This window comes from Caretta caretta, chromosome 4 (genome assembly GCF_965140235.1).
Source record: "Caretta caretta isolate rCarCar2 chromosome 4, rCarCar1.hap1, whole genome shotgun sequence".
In the NCBI taxonomy this organism is placed as follows: Eukaryota; Metazoa; Chordata; order Testudines; family Cheloniidae; genus Caretta; species Caretta caretta.
Window position 1 is genome coordinate 50,252,313 of NC_134209.1, and position 16,930 is coordinate 50,269,242.

Below are 16,930 nucleotides of genomic sequence, written 5' to 3' on the forward strand. Positions count from 1 at the left end.
ATTATTACTGGTCAAATTAGGATGGCCATAAAACCCCACCGAAAAGCATTTCTATAAGTTTCGAAATTTATGCCAAAATTTGAAAATTAAAATTAAAATCAGGGTAAGGGAAAAACAACTGGAAACTCTATTTCCAATGTTTGAGCTTGGATGTGGTGGTAATTTTAAATACAGGCACATACATTTATGTGCGTGATTGTGAGAATGGCAGGAGAAATAGTTAGATAACGAATATTTCTGGAAAGAGGAGTAAACAAAGCTGCCTACTGAGCCATTAAATCAAACCATTTTAGAAGATGCCTTAAATGTAAAAATTCTCTAAAGAATAAAAGCATCAGAAGAAGATTCCATCATGTCGCAGAAGAACTGCAGACTACATTGCTGAATCACAATTCACTCACATTGCAAGCATTAATCTCGGAGCAAGAAAACAGAACAAGCTTCAGTTCAAGATTTTTTTCTTCTTTGAAATCTCAGAACCATTGTGAGCTGTTGCATTGTGTATAAAGAGCACTCCTCCCATTCTAGCTCACATTTCTGATTAGCAGGAAAGATAATATAATTCTACCAAAGATTAATTAAAAACTTTCAATTTTTCATACCTTGAACAGAAACATTATCGGTCTGATCCAAAGCCCACTAAAGTCAATGGAAGTCAGGTCTTATAACTGTAACCAATTTGTCACTGCAACAGTGTTGAGAGTAAGTAGCAGAAACAAAAGGTCGTTTCATTCTCTAATATAAATAAACATAAGCAGTAGCTCCCATAAGAAGACTGATTTCTAGCATATGTCTGCTCCTCTCATATTTAATTTACAGCATTATCTTGGCAGATAGACAGAAGCCAAACCTAAAATATATAATGTTCATTGCTATAAGTGTATTATGTGCCAGCTTACCCTGACCAACATTTCTTCATGGTTTGTCAGGAAATTTGGAAAGGACTAAGTCCTTCCAGTCCTCTCTGCATTAATGTTTGCCAAAAATCAATATTAAAACAATGTTTGCCATATTCCAACATTACTCAAAATGAAAAGCCACTTGCTTGGTTTTGGGAAAATGAGAAAAACACATGCAAGAGAACACCTTCTCCCCCCTCCCCCCCACACACACAACCTGCAGAAAACAAATACTGGGGGTAACATTAAAGTAGCCTCCCGAGGTTAAAAGTTATGTAAAATAATACGATGCCCAAACAGTATTCTGTTCTGCCTTTATTTTCCCTTTGGGCAATTTTAAACTTTGCTTTATTTGCCATGCTTTGGATTATATTCTAAATAAAACAGATGGACTTCAGCATATGAACGTATAAATGCCATCAGGGCGTTTGTGTGGCCCTAAAAATTATGAGGCCAAAGCTCTCTTTCACAGATCATCATCAAAAATTAGTTGCATCTAAACAGTATGACATGTAGTTAGTCCAAGAGACTGATGACCTTCGAGAAAAATGTTTGAGTTGTATTTTTTTAAATGATTTCTAACTACTTGGTTATCTAAGCTACATTTTTTTCACCCCCTTAACTCTTCAATAATAAATTGCAAGCTGTAGCTTTTACTGAGTTGAATTTGACAGCTGAATCCAGGATGCTCTTGTATCAATCCTTCAGAGAGTCTCTTGAATGAGCAAGTGTAAATGTTTGACTTTTTCAAAAGAGTACAAGTCACATAGGAATTGCAGGCAGAATAAGGACATTCTGCTATATATAACAATCACAAATATTGATATTCTCAGAAAGTTATTTAACACAATTACTGCAGATCACTAGAACACAGAAATTCTTTAAAGTACTATATTTTACAAAGACCAAAGAAAAACATGGAAGTATAGTTCTGTCTCAGTTTGACCTTTTACAAAAGCTCATTCAGAATGTTGTTTTCATCACAGACCAAGCACAGACCACATTACAAACCACTACATATGGTGCAACACCGGAAATGTATCTTGGTAATATTTTTTCAGGTGAGCCCAGCAGAAAGACTATATTTCCCCTGAATTTTCTAGAAGATGATCCCACTAAATGGAGGCGAAGATCACACGTGACACAGTGAGAAAACATGTTCTGTCAATGTCCATATTTATCCAATCTATGAAAAAGTAGAGCATTTTCCTTCTTAGTCTCATATGTAAAGGTGTCCTCTCCAAAAATGCAGTATTTTGATTCACAGATTTACACTTTAAAGTAATTTTGCCTTAATAATCATTAAAATATGTATTCATATTACACTTGGTCCAAGTAAATGGCTACTAACTTAGCAAGCTGTAACTGCCCTACAGAGTTTCTGGAAAACCATCTATTTGGCCTGTTCAGCTGCTTTTTACTTTATACATTCCTGGACCCAATTTTCAACTCCTGGCTACTCAGCAGGATTAAAATTACATTATAGAACTTGTATTCAGATCAACTCCAGTAAACACGAACTGCCTGCATTCAAACATCCAGGAAATCATAAAATTTGGTATGCAGGAATCTTTTCAAGACTCTCAAAACTAGGTTGGAGGAAGATGTCATGCAATGGGGTTTTAGAACAACTCCAAAAAAAACCTCATTTTCTGGTTTGCTATCAATGGGGCCATATTAATGTTGTCAGTAAACACATGTGTCTGGCTTTTATTTTTTGCCTTATAAAGAAAGGATACATTCAATATAAACATCAGCAACAAGGAATTTAAAAGGCTATTGCATTCCATAAGCAACCTAAATTAGCAGGCCTTCATCTTGGTGCCTTTACCTACCCAATGTGTTCTAAAGTCTACCCCAGGTAAAATATCTTATTGCTTGAAGGTAACCTATAGAAATGCAGTGAAAAAGTGAGATAGTTGTATGATACCAAATTGTAGGGCATTCAGTACACAACTGACATCAAATGTATACTTTTTTAAAATTGATGAAGGCCAATGAAATCAAGCCAGTTGTCATGACACCACAACTATCAGTTGCTCTCCTGGAATATAGAACCAACTCATACAACGAAGGAGCATAGGTGTGCTTGCACTGCATATATTCTCTCATAACAGTCAAAATGAGAACCAGTCAGTGTTGAAGGCCTTCACAGGCTTGAATAAACCATCCAACTGTGAACCTTTTGCAGTTCCCACATCACTAGATTTATACTGATTTGGGGTATAATGAGACTGTCTTTTAGCATTCTCTCTCATGTTGTTTAGCTATGCAGAATCTGATTCATAGTGTGCTTTTACAGATAGCTTGACTGTGGTGAGACCAGGTTATAGTGTGCATGTAGTCTGGCAATGTTAATACTAATTTTTTTTTTAAGCCTCATTTCCCTTTTAGTAAGTGCATAGATAATTCTTTGAATACATGGTGGGAAACAGGACACCTGTTGCCTGCTGCCACACAATAAACAACTGATAGTATAGTAACCTTTATACCTCCAACCTCGTAAGGTGAAAGCCGGTGGAGAAATCAGCCTGTGTTGTTCTATCCCTCCCCATCTTCAGCCACAAGCCAAACATAATACTGAGGCATGACAACTGGAATGTGTAAAATCCTGTTTTCATTTAGTAGTGAATTTTGTAAGCTATGCTGAAAAAAATAAAATAGGGAATTTTGGAGCTTTACAAATTCAAAAGAAAATGAAATTTTATTGAAAACTACATGGAAAAAAATTAGTGACAATTTCCATTTAAATTTAACAGGAACTTGTTTGCCTGCCTCAGCCAGGCCCAATTTTAAAATTTTAAAGTTGATTATGGGTATAAATTCCTTAAAAGCAGAGCTTCAATGGCATAAAGAAGCCAAGCTTCCAAACCAAGCTACACTGGGTCTAGTGTATAACAGGACTAAAATCATTGAACTTTAAAAAAAATTCTCTCCATGTAAATGGTTAGCAAAGAAATATTCAGGGAGGGAGCACCCATATTGTCACTTTGAAGGGCACTAACAGAGAACAAGATCAAAACTGCAGAATAATATGCACTGAACAGAAGAAATTTTCTCTTGCTTGAGTTGGGGGGTTTTTGGCTGGATTTTCTTGATAGAAGCCCTATTCCTATAATTGGATCTATGCCAGCAGAATTTAACTCCCTTCTGGATCCCATGGAGCCCTACTGATATTGTTAACTTCTGTAGGGCTTGTAGCTCATAGGATTATTTTGCTAGCTATTATATCCTACTAATCCAGCCAGCAGTATCAATTAATATGTTTCTTTTTCTGAAATTAATTCATTTTATTCTTATATTTTATCAGTATTAATTCCTTGGAATTTAGGATGTGTTGAGGCATGTTTCCTCTAATAAGAAGTTTTGCTGAAATGCAAGAAGCCTACTGGCCTGTAAGATCCAGTAAGATCTGCTATATAGCAAAAAGTATAATCAGTTATGAAAATGTCAGCATAAAAGCTGGCAACCTTTGGCACAGATAAGAGTGGCCCTGAACTTAGGGGAACCAAAGGGAGGAGCTATCCACACCACATCACAGGTTTATCTGGCATCTACAACCAGTTGGTAACTGCAGGGTACACCATAACTTAGAGTTCACCAAGAGAGCCTAGGTTGGCAGTTTGGGAGTGATATAATCCTTATTAATATATTTAGAAAGTAAGTGTCATAATCCGCTAACCTATAGGAGAAGGGTACCCATAAATTTCTTAGGGCATGGAAATAAAATTTGGGTATAGTAGGTTGGGCCTGAATTACGTAGGTCAGGATCCTATAAAATACCTTGTAAGAGAGCTCTTCTAGGTTCTTCTAGATCCTGAAGCTTCGGTTTCTGGGAGTGCTTTTTCCAGTTTTCCTATATTCTATAGACTATCTAGTCTATCTTCTATCATGGTATCAGCTCAGCTTGTGCAGTATAGTATAACTACTCAACATTCCTAACCATTGGAGAAGCCAGAACCATTGTGTAATCGGGCATGCCAGGAGTGAGGCTGGTCCTTCATCTCCTATAACCGGGTCCTCAAGGAAGGGTGTGAGTAGGTTAGGTTAAGGTACTTAAAATAGAAATGTTACCACCAGGAGTTTTGGAATTCTTTTACTGTTTTGCCGTTATAAGTTTCACAGCATTTATTATTCTTATGTTAATTTCAATAAAATTTTTATCAATTTGGTATTGTCCTCAGAGTACATGTTCTTGACAAGCATCCTGAAAGTCCTCTCCCGATATAGAGCTCTTTGAGTTCTTGAACTCTGTAGTCTGAATTGGATAAGAACCTATAAATCTTCTGGTCAGATACAATCAGTGGCGAGCCATAAAAAACTACCCCATCAAATTCAGGTCTACAGGCTGCATATGGGTACAAGGTTCTGCCTTCATGGATCTGATTACAAGATCAGGGCCTAACTGTGTACTACTTACATTTGAGGAATAGTATCAGGGGAGCACAGAGTGAATCTGAAAACTACTGCACTTGTGTGTCTAGCTGCAGCTCAGAGCTTTCTGTCCTGCTGGACTATCATAAAGCTATTGTGACACCCTGACACCCCAATATTCACGGTCATGTAATTCGGATATGTCCTATACAAAGTATGCCTTGTGAGGTGTCATTCTAAAAGTCTTGATCTGCTAGACAGTAATATCTAATTGGATTGTATGTGCTATCGTCATATGTGAAGTTATGAAGTTTGGCTATTTATGTGTTGCTGAAATATGTCCTGAGGTTGAAAACACCCACAAGCAGTCTTTCAGGTACGACAGTAAAAAGGCCAAATAATGTTAATGGCTTATTGAGGAAATGCACACAAGCACAAGGATTACCCCAGGAACTGCGTACAATAGAAACTTCTCAGAGATAGCACTACACAATGGGAACTATTTGACCCAGGTCACAGCAAGTGGGGAGAAGATATAAAAAGCAGGAAAATGACAGTATGGGGGGGGTGGGGTCCTCACTCCTCCTACAACACCACACCTGGAAACACCTGAGGAACAAAGACTGAACTGTGGAAAATAATGGTCCCACGCTTGAAAGATTTTTAGCCTGTGAATAAAAACCTGGGAAAGCCAAGACAACTTGTGCCTTAAGAATCTGCCAACCTGTTTATCACTCGGTGAGAATTTGCTAATTTATCTCTTACCTATCTAGTATGTTAAGCTCAGTTTGTGGTTTTTGTTTATTTACTAAGGTAACTGTGGTGTGCACATCTCTCTCTACACTGAGGGAGAGGATGAATTTTTATGAGCTTGCGCTGTGCAGATCTTTCTATACAGTGCAAGACAGGATTATTTTGGGTTTATCTCCCAAAAAGATTGTGCACTTGAGTGCTGGGTGAGTCCCCTCACACAGAGCTGACTTCAGTCTGTATCTGCATCTAAGTGTGCCCTACCTGTGTGTGTGTGCTGCAAGAGGCCGGAGAGCCTAATCCAGTAAAACAGGGAGAGGGAATCCAGGCTGATGGAGCAAGAGAGGCTCAGTGCAACCCCAGTACATCAGGTGGCATCCCAGATGGGGGGAGTCCAATCTGTCACAGCTATATATTGTACTGCAATTGTTGTTAAAAAAAAAAATGGTAGCCACCTGTATAACACAGTGCCCAAATTATATCAATGAAGATTTAAAAACATTTCCAGATTTATTGAATACTGCTTTCAAATATCCGTACTTAAAACACCCTGAACGTGGAAAGTGCTATATAAAAGTAATGCAGTTTTTCTGTAGCAACCTGTGGGATATTGAGGGGAGCATGCCACAGAGTAGCTGCTCCATGGCTCTTCCTTACCATCAGTCCCACAGAGCTCCACCCATCCAGCTAAGCTTCTCCAAAGCTTGAGGAGATTGTGCTATGCAGCCACTGCTCCTTCCCTTCTGCAATTTTTAGGCCCTTTTACAAGTTCCTTTCCTTATCCTCCTCTACACTTGCAGAATAGAGAGAAGAGAGGAGCTAATTACCCACTAACCTACAGCACAGATCTACAATACAACTGGAACAGTTTGAAAGCAGCATGAGGCTGGGGCCCAAAAAAGCCTTACAATCATGTTAGACTGTAACAATGTTTGAAAAAGTTTCCAAACACTAGCAAATACAGGACCTAATCCTAGGTAACTCAAACCCAATGATGAGGCCACAAAGCTGCTCCCTAATATAATTTTTTAATCTCTGCCATTGCAATATGTTCAGCTTTTAAAGGGGCACCGTCAGGCTAAAATTTTAATAAAAGAAGAAGAAGAAGAAGAAACATTTCTTAACTCTATCACTAACTTACATTTTTGTTATTTTTTTAAAAAAGGCTGCAGTGTTCATAATCAGCTTTTCACCTTTCTTGTTGTTTACTTTTTTCATATTCCTCAGCATGGATGGCAATCAGTTTCATTCTTAGGGTCTCATAAATTAGCAGAATTGAAGTGTTATTCCTTATTCCCTTAAAAGGAAATGGCTTCCCTTAAAATACATTTTAAAAAAAAATCATAGAAACATTTATATTGATGTTAGGCTTTGTAAAAACTCCTACTTGGGGTCAAAATAGTCCCTCGAAGTTAATAAATTATTTAATATAGTAATTAAGAGCCTAATTCTGCAAATGCTTTCTACTGGGTGTAATATCACTTTGGGATTACTCATGGTAGCAAACACTACATGTGATAGTAAGTGTCTGCAAAATCAGCGCCATAGATCTCACCTCCCACATCAGTCTGCAGTCTGTGTTTTCATCCAGTTCTTGAGGCATTCGCTTCTCTCCTGCAAATGGGCCAAATTTTTCACCCTAAATAATGATGACACAAAAAATGCATGAGTTACCAAACTACAATCTTTTGTATCACCTTTAGCTTCAGAAGAAAAAGACCATTTTGTTCTATCAGCCTCCCATCCTTCTAAGGAGCACACATTAAACAGGGCTGCAGCTGAGAACTGGATGGCTAAAACTTAAAGTTCATACACCACTTTCAAAAGCGTCTATCATGTAGAACGACAGGCATTATTGCACAATGAGCTAATATGTTTGGGTTTTTTCTTTTCATATTTTGTGACAAATTTTAAAACAGTTTTCCCTACCACATATATCCTCCATTTGGCAAATAATATTTTTCTGTATTTTGAAAGAGGCTGAAATTCATGACACATTTGTTTAATCAAGAACTACAAAACGTCTGCACCAATATTATCTCTGCATACGGTTATATGAAAGTATTTTGCAAGAGGCATCCTTATAAAGGGTAAAGTATTTGGCAGCGATAGAGTTTACATTAGATTTATTTGCATGATTACAGCACTGCTTTTTGACGTATCAAATCAAAATGCTCAACACTGATGTTTCTGAACATACAGAAAAATCTGTATAAGTAGCACTGAGCATGTACACGTCTATAAATTAATTCAAGCCTATGTAAACAAAATAAAAAATGTAAAATATTACCTGTTATTCACAACACATGCCATGAAAGTTTGAATTGATATGTTCCCCCAACAGTTTTGTCCCAAACATACCACATTAGCAGCATGGTCAACCATTTAACTAGGACTTTATTATAATAAATATAGTGTTGTCTTCAGTTTGCAGCAACAGAACTTGTATATTGTTGGGCTGCAAAATACTTTTTTGTTGAAAGCATTATCCCAACTGAAATGCTTTATGTTCCTTGTTCTGTGGCATAATTTTCTGTTGTTCAATAAAAAAGTGTTTTTATGTAGTACGTGGTCACATTTTTAAATACACGTTCTTGTCTACCATGTCCCTTTCCTGCCTCCCTACACTCAATCAGATTTGGTGGCTTTTCAGCTTCCATGCTCTGTGACTTTCTCAGACTAACTCACAGAAGGCCAACTGGGAAAAAAAACAAGGAAAGTTCAGGGACAAGGTTTGTTCGAAACATCAGAAAAATACAGGTGATATACGGTCACCTGTATAAAATGGTAGGATCACTAGGAGAGAGATTAAAAAGATATCATGAAAAGTCCTTAAGATTTGTAATTCATGGTAGAAACTCCTCAATCTACCTGATACAGGTCACATTTCCACATTGCATAATACTCAGTCCCTCAAAATTCTTCCAGGTAATCACAGAATCATGGAACTGGAAGGGACCTCGAGAGATCATCTAGTCCAGTCTCTTGCACTCAAGGCAGGACTAAGTATTATCTAGACCATCCCTGACAGGTGTTTGTCCAACCTGCTCTTAAAAATCCCCAATGATGGAGATTCCACAACCTCCCTAGGCAATTTACTCCAGTGCTGAACCACCCTGACAGTTAGGAAGTTTTTCCTAATGTCCAGCCTAAACCGCTTGTGCAGCTCCTGTCCTATCCTCAGAGGTTAAGAAAAATCATTTTTCTCCCTCCTCCTTGTAACAACCTTTTATGTACTTGAAAACTGTTAAAATGTCCCCTCTCATCTTCTCTTCTCCGGACTAGTTTTGGTGGGATGAAATTCCCACACTATAAGTTAAGTATTCCTGTCTTGTACAGACTCACAAAATAGCTATTCACTGCTGAAGCATTATAAAGTAATACAAGTTAACTGTGACTTAGCAGTGTCCAAAGACTGGATTTATAAAATGAGAACAGTTTAAGTGTAAAAAGAGATACATGTGAATTGACATATACCAAAAAATTCTGCTGTGACAGAAGGCATCAAGACCCCAATCCTGCAAAGTTTTACGCAGATGCTTAACTTTACTCAAGTAGTTCTAGCTAAACTGATATAAAACAGGATTAAACAGACATGGGAGCGTCCACACGGAAAGCTCCACCGGTTTAACTAAAAGTGTGATGTTAAATCAGTGCAACTTCTACGGGGGTTTTTTATTGTTATTTTTTTAAAACACAAGATCAAGGCCCAAGTCTGTGAGGGATGGCTGTTTGTGGCTCCTTCTCCCCCATCTTTCCAAGAGACAACACCAACATGCTCTTCAGTGTTCAAGAGCTCCTGCTAGGGACACTGAGAGCATTCCCCTTGTCTCTTTCCTCTGCAAGATGGACATACTCCTCCCTGACACCAAGATCTTCAGTCCCCTTTTGCACTCGGCCACAGAAAGGAGAGTAGACAGGTGCCACCCAAGTTGGAAAGGATATCTCCTCTTCCTTCCCACCAAGTCATAAGAGATAATGCCACGAGGCTCTTCATTACTTCATCCCACAGAGCTAGGAGAGGGAGAGTAATGGACAAAGATCAAACCTCTCGGAGGGAAGAGTGAGCATTTATGGCAGCAATTTTGGGGAAGCATAATCAGCAGCACAGGCTGAGTCTAGAGGCTAGATCAGGTGCACATAAGTAAAAATGAGAGAGGAAGGACACTCAGAAGCTAGAAATGGGGTGATTACTGCAGTCCAGTAGCCGCAGCAGATTCCATGAAAAAGGCTCTGTGTTGCTCTGCTCAGCCAAACCAATATTATAATAAATTAGCTGTCTTTATACTCCTAAGTATAAAGACAATGAATAAGGGCTTCTGCTTTTAATCAAATAGAATCATCCAGTCCCTTACTTTTCAGCACTGAATCCCCAGCTTATACCATATTGTGCATTGTCCTTCTCTAAAGGTTTGACTGAAAACTATATTTTATTTTTTAGTATTTAATTCTCATTTTTCATTTCCTTTCCAAATGTGAGTTTTAATATTCCACCATCTTTTAACATTAGTCATATACTAAAGCAGTAAGGTTAGCAGTGCTCAGAGGCCATTAGTCAGTCAGTAAATAGAAATGGATTACCAATACTAGACTGTCTCTCTCTATCGCTGCATCCCTAATACAATGTTTATTCTTGGAACTGGATAAAAGAACTGCAGAAATCTAAAGTACAGTTTTAACCAGAGATAAAAACATATCAACACAACCCAATTAAATATCTACGTATTCTATGTATGAGTGCACTTTAAATAAGGTTACCTTGACAGACAGGTCCTAACAGCTAAGAAGTCACTTTTATAATTTAGTTCCTGTAAGCAAAAAGAACATAATGCCAGATTCTCCTTTACACACAAGATAGCACTACAGTTCCAGAAAACATACTTCTAAACCTTAATATCAGCAAGCACATTACTACACACACTTAGGCCTTGTCATCACTCGGAAAAATAGTGTGGTATTTTTAACACATGCTAGCAAACATGTTAAAATTCTAGTGTAGACAAGGTAGCTGTAGCTTTAACATGTATTTCTTGGTGAGGTAAGGGTTTACTTTACCAGTCAAATCATGTTAAAACTGTAACTGCTTTGTTTACACTAGTTCATATGTGTTTGCTAACACACATTAAAAATAAAAGGAGTACTTGTGGCACCTTAGAGACTAACCAATTTATTTGAGCATAAGCTTTCGTGAGCTACAGCTCACTTCATCGGATGCATACTGTGGAAAGTGTAGAAGATCTTTTTATACACACAAAGCATGAAAAAATACCTCCCCCACCCCACTCTCCTGCTGGTAATAGACTATTATTAGACTATTGGTAATAGACAGCAGGAGAGTGGGGTGGGGGAGGTATTTTTTCATGCTTTGTGTGTATAAAAAGATCTTCTACACTTTCCACAGTATGCATCCGATGAAGTGAGCTGTAGCTCACGAAAGCTTATGCTCAAATAAATTGGTTAGTCTCTAAGGTGCCACAAGTACTCCTTTTCTTTTTGCGAATACAGACTAACATGGCTGTTACTCTGAAACCTGACATTAAAAATACACTTCTTCCCCTGGTGTAGACATATGGATTATTTTATGTTATCTTATGTTCTTATTTTGGTTACTGTTGATAAACATTTGTATAGCTCCATAACTTTGGAGGGTTCTGAACAGAGATCTTTAAAAGGGTCACTAGTCAAAAGAATTTAACACATAAGGATGGGGATTGTAACTTTACAATTTGCCCACAAGTAAAGGGAAGTGTTTAATAATACCACCTATCTCTTACATTGCATAGCTGCACTGTCCCGGGAGCAGGCCAGGGTGTAAACTGTGACTGTCACAATTAATTCCCTGGTTTCTCTCTTGATCCAGAGGCAAAGTAGTCTGTGATTGTCCTTCTCCAGCAGCAGATTACTTTTCCTTTTATGTTGGCTTAGTTCCACTGGCCAGAATTGTGAAGGAAGGAGAATCACGGTTCTGCCTAACTCCCCAATTCCACCCCACCCCTCATGGCCCCATCCACCACCCAGTCCTGCAGTGCCTGATCACGTCCTGCTGCCCCAGCCTCCCCATCTCTGTAAGTGGCAATAAGGGTAGCCCATGCAGGGCAAGAGACAAACACGTAATACTAAGATAACAGACAAAGGAAAGGTCCTGGAAAAGGATGGATGAGGGTTAAGAATATGGGAGAAGGAAAGAGATTACACAGCAGACAACATAAATTCTTATATTTTAAAATAAAAGCTGCAAGAGAAATGGACAGCAGTGGAAGAGAAATTAGCAGTGGAAAGTAAGGCAAATGGAGGGCAGAAGAGAGATTTCAAGGAGGAGAGTGAGGACACTTGGTGCACACGGAGGAGGAGGTCATTGCAGACAGCTGCGTGGAAAGAAAACACAATGAGAGCAGGATGAGACAGAGCAGCAAACAAGAAGACTGGAGCCCAAGGAAACAATGGAGATGAAGATTAGATGTACACACAGGCAGAACCTAAAAGTGACCGTGTAAATCGGGGGTCTCAAACTCCGTTTGCCTTAGGGCTAGGGCCAGTCCTCAAATCCTCCCAGTGGGCCAATAATGTCACTGAAGATGGTGTTCAGAAAAGAAAACGTTTATATTGTATTTTTTATTTTCAATTTCTTAGAAATAGTAAAAACATCATACAACTTTATACAACTGTCATACAATTCTTTGCCTACCAGAGAGTTTTTAGTGTTTGCCAGGCACCTGGCAGTGCTTCAGCTCTGTCAGTTTGTTGATGTTTAGCCTCCTTGACTGAGCAATTGAAACCTTCAGGATTGCAGCAAGGTGCGCATCAGATACGTGTGTTCGGTATTTTTGACTTTATATTCATTGTGGAAAAAAGTGATGCTGCCTCCATGGCTCCATTCCGCCACAGCATTAGCCACAGAAGGAATTCCGCCGGCATGGCTAAACCACCTCCCTGAATGACATTAACAAAGCTGACAGAAGAACTCATTCTGTTGGCATAATGTTGTATACACTGAGGATTTTGCAGCACAGCTATGTCAGCATTGAGCCCTGTCATAAATATAAAGGGAAGGCTAACCACCTTTAAATCCCTCCTGGCCAGAGGAAAAAACCTTTTCACCTGTAAAGTGTTAAGAAGCTAAAGATAACCTCGCTAGCTCCTGACCAAAATGACCAATGAGGAGACAAGATACTTTCAAAGCTGGGAGGGGGAACCAAAGGGTTCTCTCTGTCTGTGTGTGTCTTTTACCGGGACCAGAGCAGGAATGCAGGTCAGAACTCCTGTAAAAAATCCGTGAGAAATCTAGTTAGATATGCGTTAGATTCTATTTAGTTTAAATGGCTGATAAAATGAGTTGTGCTGAATGGAATGTATATTCCTGTTTTTATGTCTTTTTGTCACTTAAGGTTTTTCCTAGAGGGATTCTCTATGTTTTGAATCTGATTACCCTGTAAGGTATTTACCATCCTGATTTTACAGAGGTGATTCTTTTACTTTTTCTTCAATTAAAATTCTTCTTTTAAGAACCTGATTGCTTTTTCCTTGTTCTTAAGATCCAAGGGTTTGGATCTGTGTTCACCTATGCAAATTAGTGAGGATTTTTATCAAGCCTTCCCCAGGAAAGGGGGTGTAGGGCTTGGGGGGATTTTTGGGGGAAAGACATTTCCAAGCAGGCTCTTTCCCTATTATATTTGTTAGACACTTGGTGGTGGCAGCAATAAAGTCGAGGGACAAAAGGTAAAATAGTTTGTACCTTGGGGAAGTTTTAACCTAAGCTGGTAAAAATAAACTTAGGGGGTTTTTCACGCAGGTCCCCACATCTGTTCCCTAGAGTTCAGAGTGGGGAAGGAACCTTGACAAGCCCTTTTTGTGTTTATCCTCATTCTAGACACCCTCACAAGGAACATACAGAAGGCAGCACGTTGGTGCACATGATATTCTATGCGGTGAGGAGAAAGATGGGTTCTTGAAAAATAGAGATGTGTTGGAAAGACATAGGCTCAAAATAAGCAGAGAAAAAACAGAATATATGGCATGTAATTTCAGTAATATGAACACTGAAGAATTATCCTTGAAACTGGATAGGCAGACAATTCTGAAAACGCAAAGCTTCAAGTATCTGAGTTTTAGAATCCAGGAAAATGGGGAAATGGAAGATGAAATTAGAGCTAGGATAATAAACGTGTTGCCCAAATGAAGAAAGCTAAGTGGTGTAGTAAGATACCAATAAGATTAAAAGATAAAATCTACAAAAGCGTGGTCTGTCCACTTTTAATATATGGCCCTGAGCGTTGAGCAACAAAGAAGAAACACGAGCAAATGATCTGTTCCACAGAAAGGCGAATATTGAAATAGATGAATGGTGTATGAATGAAAGGCTATGTGAAGAATATGTATGTAGAGAGAGACATGCTCAAATCAATACCAATAAATGCAAAAATGAGAGAATGCAGGCTCAGTGGGTTGGTTGTTTTAAGCACAGTCCTGACAACTATGTGGTAAGAGTCCAAAAGATCAAGACTGAAGGAAAAAAAAATCAGAAAGGCCAACCCAAGAAGAAGTGGTAGGATGTCATAAAGGAAGAAGTGGTGTTATAGAGGATACAGCACCGAACAGAGCACTTGTATGGGCAAATGAGGGGCGCAATACTCGTAGATTTGATGGGATTAATGCAAGGGAGAAGAAGAGCTATGACAGTGCTACGGGGTATGATTTTTTTACACCCTTAGCTGACATATGCGAACAAAACTTTGTAGTGCAGACTAAGGACAGGTCTACACTCCAGCCTAAAAATCAGTCCAACTTACATTGCTCCGGGACGTGAACCCTCCCACCCCTCCCGTGCTGTCCCCACTGGCACTATGTCAGCAGGAGATGATCTCCCGCGAACATAACTTCTGCTTCTTGCTGAGGTGGAATAATTACGCTAATGGGAGAGCGCTTTCCCGTCGGCATAGCACGACTTCACCAGACACACTACAGCAGCGCAGCTGTGCCGATGTAGTATAGACTTGACCTGGGACAAGTTAGCTCCACTATTTTACATTTATACAAATCCTGTCACCCCAAAGGATCCCCAGGCACTTTACAAAGTACCTACAGGAATCACTTCACCAACCACCAAAACGCAGACATCTCTGGGGTGGAACGCAGCAATAGTATAGAGCTCTCCCAGCGCTAAAAAAAAAAAAAACACCCACCTCCACAAGGGGAGTCACTCCCAGCACTGGTGCACTGTCTACACTGCCACTTTACAGCACTGAAACTTGCAGCGCTCATGGGGATGTTTTTTTACACCCCTGAGCAAGAAAGTTGCAGTGCTGTAAAGTGGCAGTGTAGACAAGGCCTTTATTGAAATACTTACATTGGTGCAGCTGCAGCGTTGTAAGTGAAGACCTGCCCAAAGACCTGAATTTTAAAGTGATTTTTTTAAAAACTTGCAGGCATTTTTAAAGGTAAAAATAATTTTCTCAGCCTTGGAGAGGAAACAGAAGTTGTAGGCAGCTAGCCAATATGTTCTGCAACATAAGGGTCCCAGAGGCAAGTAGCCTTTTTTGAGGACTATAAGTATCTTTTCTTCAGATATATACACATTTATCAGTTCTAGCAAACAAATATCCCATTATATGCCAATATATATTAACTAATACCAGATTCTTACACTTCATTTCCTCTCGAGTCAATAAAAAAATAATGAATGAAACTATACACAAACATCTATCATAACAGTGACTAAAAGGAGACATAAACTGCCCTATCACTAAAAGGGCAGAAAATACAGTAGGGATCAACTTTAAAGAAAATCAGGCAGCAACAACTGATCTTGTTCCATTTCCAGCAAAGCACTGAGAAACCAGTGTTGCCAATGCTCATGACTGTATCAAGAGTTTTGTGATTTGGGTGTTTGAGTTAAAGTCTAGATGACAGAGAGAAGAGATTACATGAGAATCTCAACTTTCATTTAAAAAAAATAAATAAAATACAAAGTTTCTAGCCCTTGTGGTAACAGAGAAAAGCTTGAAAACATGACCTGAGTGCAACCTAAGGGCTCACATCCAAAGGCAAATCAAAAAGGAGGCAAAATGGGATTTTTTTTTTAAAAATCACTCGATTTTTGAGGGGGCCTGCCTCGTTATATTTGAGCAGTTGGGGTTAGCAATAATAATGATAACATAAGGACATCTGAAAGGAGCACTTTAACCACAGGAAAGAAAGATACATTTAAGATGTCAGACAACACAGAGTACACTACAGAATTTGCTACTCAGAAATATATGTCTAATTTCACATTCAGCACCTCCTCCCAAAAATTGTTAATGGAATTACTTTGGTGGCCATTACAATAGATGGCTATAATATAGTGTAATTAGTATTGTTCCCCCTCTGCTGAGGTAGACTTCCCAGTGACATGGAGTCTGGTTACATCCTATGAACAATTTATTTTATTTATGCATGTACACCAGTCCTGGCACAGAGGTGGTCACAAACAGCATGCAGTCAAATTCCTTCTTTCAGGAATCTCAGCCATACACCAATGCTTGGTTCCCAGGAAGTAACACTGGCCTCCATAGACCAAGGAAGAGAGCAAGGCCTGCTGCTCACACAGATACCTTTACTCAGAGCGTTGCATAACAAAACTAACAGTAATATTTAACATGCCTTCCTAACATTGAACATTTGCCACCAAACTAAGAAAAAGTACTTGGAAGACTGTGTGTAAAATCACCACCTGATGACATCCGCCTAAACAGTATGTAGGAACTCTGGCACTAAGTGTAGGCAAGTTCTACTTTCCTTTTTCACCAGTTTCACACCCATGAAATTTATACTTAAGAGAAAAGGAAATCAGGCCCAAAATTGTAATGACTGTTGAAATAGGTAATAATTTTGATGAATTTCACTGTATTCTATGGCGTTAGGTGAATTGC

At 38.9% G+C, this 16,930-nt stretch overlaps 1 protein-coding gene across 2 annotated transcripts in view; it reads right to left on the reverse strand.

The window, feature by feature from the left end:
- PRDM5 (PR/SET domain 5) overlaps positions 1-16,930 on the reverse strand; it is a 138,807-nt gene that overhangs the window by 120,499 nt on the left and 1,378 nt on the right. For both annotated transcript variants that reach the window (XM_048847652.2, XM_075127621.1), the window contains exon 2: positions 7,579-7,662. In XM_048847652.2, coding sequence (XP_048703609.1) covers positions 7,579-7,662 — 84 coding nt within the window. The remainder of the gene's footprint in view (positions 1-7,578; positions 7,663-16,930) is intronic.